Raw genomic sequence first — 10,977 nt, forward strand, 5'->3', positions numbered from 1 at the left:
CGAGTCTTAGCCCCCGCTTCTTTAAAACTATTCATGGGATGTAAATAGATCCCATCTCCTTCTATCGTTCCTGCCCCATGTTGGTGGCTAAATGAAAGGAACGGTTAGTAATGTTGCATGTTTGGTGAGACACTACTTGTAGATGTCGTTTTGCTTAGACTTTCCCATCCCGTTTCCTGTAAAACCACCCAACACATCAGAAGGATTACATTATATGACATGAAAATTTTTCCTACCAGATTCTCGTGCATCGTTTTAAGAGTTATAGATCGATATGGTAGAGGAAGAAATCCAAGACAATAAAGCTGCAATTTTGAGTAGTTTTCTCCTAAAATAAACATTGCCAAATTTAAAAAATCAAAATGAACTTGCATTATAAAACTAGCCATGTACGATGGTGACGACTTCCTGTTTCTGAGAAACAAATTCCGAAATTCAGCTTGCACTAAAATGAATATATCAGACTATAAGGGACTTACATGAATATTTTGTACATTAAATCAACCAATAGAGTGTTAATTCAGACACAAGCCTTATTCTTTGATGATATAAAATTACAATGTGAGCAATTGTAAAAACAAAATATATCCCGCAGAATTCATATACAGAATCCCTAACCATGACTCACTAAGAATAAACTTTCTTCCTCAAAATACATACAGGGTACAAAAGGGGACCGTTGGTAGCAAAAATAAAAAAATAAGAAATGATAGCACAAAAGATATAAAAGGACAACAGTGCCAGCGAAAAAAAGAGAGAAGCAATGTAAACGAAGCTATCTTCACAGACCCTCATCTCAACTATATATGCTTTTAAACTTCTATTGCTATGTATTCTGGTTCTGATTTGTTCTTTCTCTTTTCCAAACAATTACTATGCCGTAAAAATCGGATGAAGCCAAAAAGTTTTCTCCATGGTTCCAAGCAATCCCCATCACAGGAAACCGATGACCCTGCATCATAAAAATTCTTGTTATTTTGTGTTTTGATTGTAACATCAGTACCTTCAATGGATGCAAGACAAACCTGTAGCTTGTTTACACATGTATGCTTTGGCTTTGTTAGATCATAGAAATAGACATTTGAGTCCTCACTTCCAGCAACTGCATATAACAGAAAAAAGTTAGAAAGACAACAACTGTAATGTCCATGTAGTAAAAAAATTCCGAAAAGTTAGCAGCAAATCTGTCTCCATGGCTTTCAAGTTTCAATATAAGAATTCTACATCGACAAACAAGCACTTCTAATTGACAAAAGCAGATAACATAGAATTCTTACACCAAAAGATTATTTTCTGGTTTGACAGAGCAAGAGTTTTAGTCTAATTTATATCATCATTATTAAAATTTATAAGTCCTTCAAGAGACAGAGTAGAGAAGGAAAAAATAAATGTAATGAACACCAATGATACCAACATACCAATGAATTCTCCTTTTTCAAGTGAAAGAAGGGGGCAGAATGAAGCTTGAATTTTGTGTATCCGAGGAATTAATTTGAGCGAGCAACGAAGAGTTAAATAACCTTTTATCTCCAAAGCCACACTGTAACATGCTAACTTTAGTGCTCCAAAGAAAAATCAGAAGAGGTCAATTAGCACAACATAATGCACATGGGTGTAATGGCAAATTGTTTTTGAACCTGAAGAAAGACAGACTTCCATCCTGAGTACAGGTCAACAACACAGGTCCTCGAGCCAGCAGAGAGAAGCTCCTATACTGCACTGTTGTGACCGGAGATTTGTGCTTGCTGCTACTTCGATGACGATGAGAGCGGGATAACATACCTGTGTGGGAGTTTATATTTACAGAGTATATACATCCCTGCAAATTCAATCTAGTAAGTAAAGAGAGTGAGATAAACCTAATGATTCGGATATACATGAGCATGTATAAAGCAGCACACCTGTGCATCTCCACAAAAGATGAGATGACCTGTATGATCATGGTCCATAGAGGTAACTTCCGCGTCAAATACTGTCTTGTTAATTATCCTTCCAGTGCTGAAATTGAACACCTAGTACGTTGTGAAAAAAGAAGAAAAATAAATTCAAATAAGATGTTATCACGACAAGAGATGGTAAAACATAAGAACATAGGGTTTTATAGGGGAAAAGAATAGAGGTAGTAGCACAGACACTGAGCTACTAATAGTTAAAGCTAGGGAGATTTTGCATATCATATATAATGAATTCAGCTGAGTGGCACTGTCTTGCTCTTTCTCCAATGTCCAAAAAACAAACACGACCCCATGTCAAGTATTTGTAGGTTTACCTAATTATCAGCCCAGAAAGTTGCTATAAGAGTATGTCTGGATGAGGCAGATGGAAGGAAGGAAAAGGATGGGAAGGGAATTATTGTCCGTATTTAGGAATTTGAAATTTGTGGAGAGAAGGGGTGAGAAAAGTATCTCCCTCAAACTAGAATTTTTTGTTCCCTGTAACTTCGGGATAGCGAGGGTTACTTTTATAAAAAACTAGTCATTTGCTATTTTAAACACATAAATTGTGTTAAAAAGGGTACTATTGAAATTTGAAAGTACAACACTTAGGGCCCACATTACCTTCCCGTTTCTTCCCTCATTAATAATCCAAACATGGGAGGTGGTGTTTTCCATTCCATCCATTTTTTTCCACCCCTTTCAATTCCATCTCATTCTCTCCAAACTTGGAAACATAACCTTAGTGGCAAACCACAAACAATAAATTGTTTTCTATACATAAGAAAGAAAATACACAATGACATTTCAGGTTTTATAGATGCCATGTCAATATTTCAGCTCTTACTGATTAACGATGCGCATGCCCAAAAATAAAACATTAAAAAAAAAAGTTTCACCGAGGGAGCCATTCTCAATGAAAAGATAGAAACAGGTAACATTTACATTTATTTCTTTGTTTGCATTGCCAACAGAAAGGAAGTTGTTATTTACCTGCACCAAATACATAAAATACATGCTTCAGTAGCAACCAAAGGCAAATGCAAAAGAGAGTAAATTGTATATAAAGTACGAAACCCAATAAGAATATTACATACACTGGGAAAAATAAAAAAAGTAAAAGAGGAATATCACCAAGTGTGATGGAGAAGAAATATTCTGCAAATTGCTCTCGGTTTCCTATCATTTGAAATTGACAAGTTTCCCTCTCTCATGCTCCTGCCTCTCTCTTATAGAGAAGAATAGTCAAGTTTCACCAGATGTGATGGAGAAGGACACAAACCACACACTAGATTCCCATCCCCCTTCCCCCTCACTAGATCATATTTTGCACAAGCATATCATCAATTATTAAAGCTTCAATCACATGGAATCCAAATTAAACCCAACATGTATCAATGTCTCCTTTTGAAAAACAAGTTTATTCATTCCAACTGCAAAAGTGAAAGAAGAAAAAGAAGAAGAAAAGAAAATACTTCAAGTAGACCCCGATGAATTTCTCTCCCCTTATATAATCTAGCCATCTTGAATTTAGGAAACTCAATCTAGTGTAGAGAATGATGACTTTTTGCATTTAAGAAGGTAGACAAATGAGAGTGGGAATCTGGTAAACTGAAACACAACTCAGAGAATGTTGTTTTTGTTCTAATAGTAACAATAAAAAATAAAATGAAATCTATAAATTTTTTTACCAGAATACAAAAAAAAGTATTCAAATCTAAGAAGAGAGTATTTTCCAACTACTAATGAAGATAATGCTATCCTCCAAATAGAGGTCAGAAGGTTATACACACACAAGTATCGTATCTTGTACTCACAGGATGGAAACGGATACACAGTTGTGAAGAAACTCCATATATCACCCGTATGCAAACGCCTTTTGTTATCTCCCATACTCTCACAGTTTTATCCAAAGAAGAGGATGCAATGTACTGATTGTTTGTTGTAAAATCAAAATCTGAAAATAAATCAGCATATGTCACCATGAATGTTGTGCAAGATCAGATAAAGACCAAGGCAATAATGCCAGTATATCCAACCTGTGACATCTTTGGAATGGCCATTTAATTGTTTGAGGACTGAAGGTTTCTCCGAAACACTGCACACAGTCAAGGTTCCATCTGATGCCCCATAAGCAAGTAGGTCAGAACTCATGTGCCCGAACTTTAACACCGTAACTACACATCAAGCTTTTCGGAATTAGTTGACTAAGAAAACCAAGCATACCAGAGATTAGTTACCAAGATAATGGTAAGACAAATCTAGTTGGAGTCTAGATACTACCAGAGGCTTTGCACTGGTCAAAGATGCAATGCATTCCTACAAAGGAATAGGCAGGCTCAACCACGCGATGCCGTGGACGATCAGAATCACTTGCATTTGAGCTAAAACTTGTTCTATGATTGGATACTGAGTTTGCAATTTGGACATCCTATCATGAAAATAAAAACATAATTTTGACATATGATACAAAAAAAAGTAAATGACCAAGAAATTAAATTATATAATGGGTGCGCTCAACTCGTTGAAATTTTAAAATTTGATCTTTTCCACACGAAACATCACTTTTATTTCCTTTTTTAATTCCTTAAGAAGTGCCCTTAGGGAACTTGTAAGCATGAGCCATCTATAACTGAACTAGCTAATACTAACGGAACATAGAAAAAGTATTCCCACATAAATGTGTTAACAAACCTCCCCAATTTGAAAAAGTAATTGGACAAAACTTCAAACTATCATGGCATAACCAGATTCCTTAGCAGTAAAACACCCGAAGTATGTTAGGGTGTATTATTCTAACTAAAACTTAAACTTTTGCAATTGCAATTTCAGAAAAATGAGCACTGAATGAAACTTTGTTATATCAAAATCTACATAGCAAATACAGGTTTAGCTGACAGTCAATTATTAGGAAAGAAACAGCAGCATATTTCCAAATTCTTCGATTTAAAAGGTATAAATCCCACTAATAGAATCTGTCAATATGTTTAATGAATACAACATCTTCTTATACCACAATTACAACTCATTTAAGATTAACTGCAAAGACGAATTAAAATTAGGAAAATATTACAACACTATCTACAAGGAATTACTTACCCTCCCAGAACTCCAACTGTCCACCTCTGACCAACGGGAGAGTGGACTTGAAGATAGAATCCATCGGCCACTGATGCATCAACCAGTAAATTATCCTGATGTCAGAATTGTATGGAAACATAAATTTAAACTAGGACCAAAAATGAGAAAGCTGCATCAGCATAAAATGTGGTTATAGTTACAAACAATTGCTGAAATCAAAGACCTAACCCCAATGAAGTACATGAAATTCAGATATATATATTTTTTTAAGTGGTAAAAATATGTAGAAACTAAAGTCATTTCGATTACAATAAATTTTTATTGGAAGGTAACACAGTAGAAATGTTGGAGAATACAATATCCCCCTTAACCTAAAACATCTGCTCAAAAGAACTTCCTGATGTCTGAGCAAAACAGTAAAAGAACTTACATTCAAAGTTAAATAACAATCATCTTTGCACCAATAAATAATAATAATAATAATAATCAACTTGTAAGTTTGCTTGAGACAGAAAAGTCATTATGATGTTACATAAATTAAAAAAAACAAAGTGCATTTAAATTCATATGTGAACATCTGTCTACCAAAAGTTTCCTGCAGATGAAAATTTAGTTTAAAGTCTAACAACACATCCAAGTCACTACAAATTTCCAAGTCCAACCAGAGATTCCTTTAATTCTTCATTCTAAACCTTATGATAAGAGTGAGTGAGCATTCTGAAATCAATTGATGCAAAATTTAATATATATTTGGTCATCACTTCAAGTAAAAAATTCAGCAACCTGTTTCCTGGAGTACTTTGAAGGCTTGGTGCTCGTAAACTTTCCCAGTTCCTAGGCCTGCATATGTAATTCCGGTATGCCACGTAAGTTTTCCCATTGCATCTCCAATCCTTCAACACAATCATGGGAACGTCAAAAAAACTTAAAACCTCACTCCATAAGTCAAAAAGCAACAACACACAGTACACAAAACCTAAGGTAACTAAATTACTATAAAATAATATATATTTTAAAAATTTAAAAATTCCATCACTCGACGTAATTAAATTAAATAAGATAATAATAGATATTGTTTAATATGATTGATTGATCTGAAAAAGACACCATAGAATCAATAAGCTTATGATCCAAAATTCGAAATGTAATAACATAGCTAAAGGACACGAATCACGATATCAATAGGGAAAAATAATTAAAAGCTAGCACAATTGATCTCGAAAAAAAATATACGAAAAAAATGCTAATAAGACAGAGAAGAACGAGATCACAAAAGAGAATAGAGCAAGGAGCATGACAACGATCTCAATTTTCAGATTCGAATGACAAAGTTCCTGAAGATAGTGATAACTGCGAATGTTTGTTACGGAGCTTACCCTACGGCGGAGGACTCCAGCCTCGGCTTTCCGATGAAGAAGGAGGCGGCGAATGCCGATGTACTGAGGATCAGCGTCGGCGGTGAGAGGCTGAAGCAGACAGCAGAATAGCTCTGGATCTGAATTCTTATCTTTCTTCTTGTCGTTGTTGTTGTTTTGGTGTTCGTTCTGTTGCGGCTCTGGTTCGCCGTCGTTTATGGTGGCGGTCCCGTGCTCCGCCATGGTGTTGTTTTATGATGCGTTCATCGGAGAGCGGTGGCCGGGCCGAATCTCCGGCGAACTTGGCGACGGTTGATTCGTGAAGGTATGAGTGGCATAAATGAAAGAGAGCTCGAACTTATATTTACCCAACGGTGATCGGTGCAGAAATTGGGGAAAAAATAATATTATAATATTTACAAAAAAAGGAAATTGCGAACTTTTGATTTTTACTTTCTTTCTTTATTTTGTTGATTAATTAACTAATTAAAAAGGAACAGAAAAACAAAATAGAAAAGGGGATCTCAGATTAGATTCATGTATCTTGTTACTTCACCTGACTTCATTCCACTTTTTTTTTTTTTTATAACTTCACTTCATTTTAATTTTTTTTATATTGAAAAATCAGTGATGAAATTCAGGCAAAGTATCTCATACTTAAATTTAGATTTTTAACATATTAAATGTCTATATAATTATCATTTTAATTATATTTATGGATATAACATAAATAAATAAATAATTTATACTTTTTTTATTAAAGATGAGATAATGAATACACCACAAAAATTTATATATAAGTGTAAATTTTTTATTTTAAATTAAGAGATATTTAATATAATAATATTAATATTTTATCAGTTAATTATAATGTAAATATAAATAATTTATATTTAATGTAAAATTAATTTACACTTAAAATACTAATTAAACTAAAACTTAAAAGGAAATGGCACTTTTTTTTTCTCGAAAAATAAAATGATACTAGGAGATGTACTTTTGTGAAGTTTATAGGCCTTGGTAGTATGGTTGTCTGATTGACTTTTGTTCAGAGGGTTGCTATTGGCACCCTCTTTTTTCAAATACACACCCTTCAGCTTTTTACCCAAACTACTTTTACGGGAAGTCAACTTTTGAAATTCATTTTCATATTTCTTATTAGTTTTCTAAAATTCCTGTGTACCTCTTTGGCTCTTTCTTTTCCCCTCCTCCAATTAAGAGTTACTTTGAGTATTTTCTTTCATATCAAACATTATATAACTCATTGAAAATAAAAATTTACTATGTGATCTTATAAAGATGTATATAAACTATAAATTTTAATTTGTTTGACTTCATTTTCCTCTAACTTGAAAATTTCAAAAAATTTAAATTTTGGAGAAACATCTTTCAAAGTGTCGTGGTACACCCCTCTGCCACTGTTACACTTGCATTCTACTTAAACCTTCTTTTCTGGTAAATAACTTATTCATATTCTACCAAATTAGGTCATAATAAATATAGAATTTGCAATAAAAAATATTAAATTAGGGAGTAAAATGCATTTTTTCTAGGTTTTAATAATTTGCATTTACCTCCCCTAAACTTTTATTAAAAGACACTTACACCTCTCTAATTTGAAAAAAAACACTCAACTCCGCTCATGCTCCTCACTCTGTTAGTTACTATCAACATGCTTTCCAGCTTCCTTTACTGGTACCTCTAGAATCCATTCTCTAAACTTTGATTAGCTTCTTCAATCTTTCTCTATAATAGAATAAAGACCATCAAAATTCTCCACAATAGAACATTACAAATATATTTTTAAACTAGTATCTCTAGAAAAAGAAGAAAAAAAAACTAAATAATCAGATCAAACAAAATGATGATAATCAACTCTTTCTTAGTAACATGATCCCTGCTCAATCCAAAAAAAAAAGGCATCTAGTAGATTGTTTTCGTGCCATTTGACCTTTTCCTACAATAGTTTTAACTTTTTTAAATAGCAGATTCAAATTTCTTTAAGCTATGATGATGTTGTCATTCTTTACCAAGAGACTTGAATTTCATACTATAATCACATCCTTATCAAATCTCATCAAATTTAAAATTGCAAATAGTTACAGAATAGTTTAAATTACAGAAGAAAAAAATTTAAAAATATAAATGTTAAATGAAAAGTTTAACAATTAAGGTAGAAGATGAAGGAAACGACATGAGACGATTCACTATCTAAGAGGGGTGGCAAAGTTTAGTTCTGAACTAAAACTATTTGAAAACTGAAACGAACCAATTTTCAGTTCAAAAAAAAATCGAATTGAATTGGTTTTTAGTTCAAAAATTCGAATTGAACCAGTTTTATAAATTGGTGCACCGATTTATTTTCTGAATCGAACCGAACTAGTTTTTGTTAATTATCCATGTCAATTACATGATGAATAGCCAAAGGCGGAAGCGTACCTGTGGGAATTGCCATTAATGAAATCTTAGGATAATGATGATAGAGCCAATGGGTTGAGTGATCTTCCTAAGCAAAACACCCTGAAGACCTTGCTCTCTTGATGGGGATAGAGAGAACCAGAGAGTTTTCTCCTTTAGGGTTTTGAAACTGAATAGTCTTATTGTGTTTGCCTTGGGGACCATTACCCCTATATATAACTATTATTAGTTATATCCCAAATTGCAGTATTTCCAATTCAGCCCCTCATTAAATTAGAAACTGCCTGGTATCTACACTATTAATTTTCATAACCATTATGCTCTTTAGCCATAAACTATTATATTTTATTTGACCCCTAGTTTATTGGCTAATTATATAATGACCCTAACACACTTTACTAATTAATTACATATGTGACCCATAAATCTTACAATCTCCCACTGGTCACACATGTATCCTTAGGAGTGTGTTAGACTTTATGACGTCAAAAATGTCATTATAATTACCTTGAGTATAATCCAAATTGTCCCGTCCATTAATCATATCAGCACATGGAACCAAAGAGGCTTTCGTCATAATAAGCATAACTAAACCCATCAATGATCACCCGTACTACACGTTAAAAATATGGATTCCATAATATATATATCAAAATTCCCAAATTCCCAAATTACAAACCCTAATTTTTCAAACACGTTAAAAATATGGATTCCATAATATATATATCAAAATTCCCAAATTCCCAAATTACAAACCCTAATTTTTCAAACACGTTAAAAATATGGATTCCATAATATATATATCAAAATTCCCAAATTCCCAAATTACAAACCCTAATTTTTCAAACACGTTAAAAATATGGATTCCATAATATATATATCAAAATTCCCAAATTCCCAAATTACAAACCCTAATTTTTCAAACACGTTAAAAATATGGATTCCATAATATATATATCAAAATTCCCAAATTCCCAAATTACAAACCCTAATTTTTCAAACACGTTAAAAATATGGATTCCATAATATATATATCAAAATTCCCAAATTCCCAAATTACAAACCCTAATTTTTCAAACACGTTAAAAATATGGATTCCATAATATATATATCAAAATTCCCAAATTCCCAAATTACAAACCCTAATTTTTCAAACACGTTAAAAATATGGATTCCATAATATATATATCAAAATTCCCAAATTCCCAAATTACAAACCCTAATTTTTCAAACACGTTAAAAATATGGATTCCATAATATATATATCAAAATTCCCAAATTCCCAAATTACAAACCCTAATTTTTCAAACACGTTAAAAATATGGATTCCATAATATATATATCAAAATTCCCAAATTCCCAAATTACAAACCCTAATTTTTCAAACACGTTAAAAATATGGATTCCATAATATATATATCAAAATTCCCAAATTCCCAAATTACAAACCCTAATTTTTCAAACACGTTAAAAATATGGATTCCATAATATATATATCAAAATTCCCAAATTCCCAAATTACAAACCCTAATTTTTCAAACACGTTAAAAATATGGATTCCATAATATATATATCAAAATTCCCAAATTCCCAAATTACAAACCCTAATTTTTCAAACACGTTAAAAATATGGATTCCATAATATATATATCAAAATTCCCAAATTCCCAAATTACAAACCCTAATTTTTCAAACACGTTAAAAATATGGATTCCATAATATATATATCAAAATTCCCAAATTCCCAAATTACAAACCCTAATTTTTCAAACACGTTAAAAATATGGATTCCATAATATATATATCAAAATTCCCAAATTCCCAAATTACAAACCCTAATTTTTCAAACACGTTAAAAATATGGATTCCATAATATATATATCAAAATTCCCAAATTCCCAAATTACAAACCCTAATTTTTCAAACACGTTAAAAATATGGATTCCATAATATATATATCAAAATTCCCAAATTCCCAAATTACAAACCCTAATTTTTCAAACACGTTAAAAATATGGATTCCATAATATATATATCAAAATTCCCAAATTCCCAAATTACAAACCCTAATTTTTCAAACACGTTAAAAATATGGATTCCATAATATATATATCAAAATTCCCAAATTCCCAAATTACAAACCCTAATTTTTCAAACACGTTAAAAATATGGATTCCATAATATATATA

The 10,977-nt window shown here is 32.2% G+C and overlaps 1 protein-coding gene across 1 annotated transcript; it reads right to left on the reverse strand.

The window, feature by feature from the left end:
* Positions 1–475: 475 nt before the first annotated feature.
* Positions 476–6,829, reverse strand: LOC101501551 (uncharacterized). Its single transcript, XM_004510936.4, has 12 exons — positions 6,392–6,829; positions 5,799–5,908; positions 5,034–5,103; positions 4,218–4,365; positions 3,974–4,111; positions 3,752–3,891; positions 2,880–2,927; positions 1,902–2,012; positions 1,638–1,819; positions 1,419–1,540; positions 1,026–1,102; positions 476–952 (listed from the first exon to the last, which is right to left on the reverse strand). Exons 1-12 carry the CDS (start codon positions 6,611–6,613, stop codon positions 827–829), a joined length of 1,494 nt encoding a protein of 497 aa, XP_004510993.1. The 5' UTR covers positions 6,614–6,829; the 3' UTR covers positions 476–826.
* Positions 6,830–10,977: the final 4,148 nt, after the last annotated feature.

Source organism: Cicer arietinum, chromosome 7 (genome assembly GCF_000331145.2).
Source record: "Cicer arietinum cultivar CDC Frontier isolate Library 1 chromosome 7, Cicar.CDCFrontier_v2.0, whole genome shotgun sequence".
NCBI lineage: Eukaryota > Viridiplantae > Streptophyta > Magnoliopsida > Fabales > Fabaceae > Cicer > Cicer arietinum.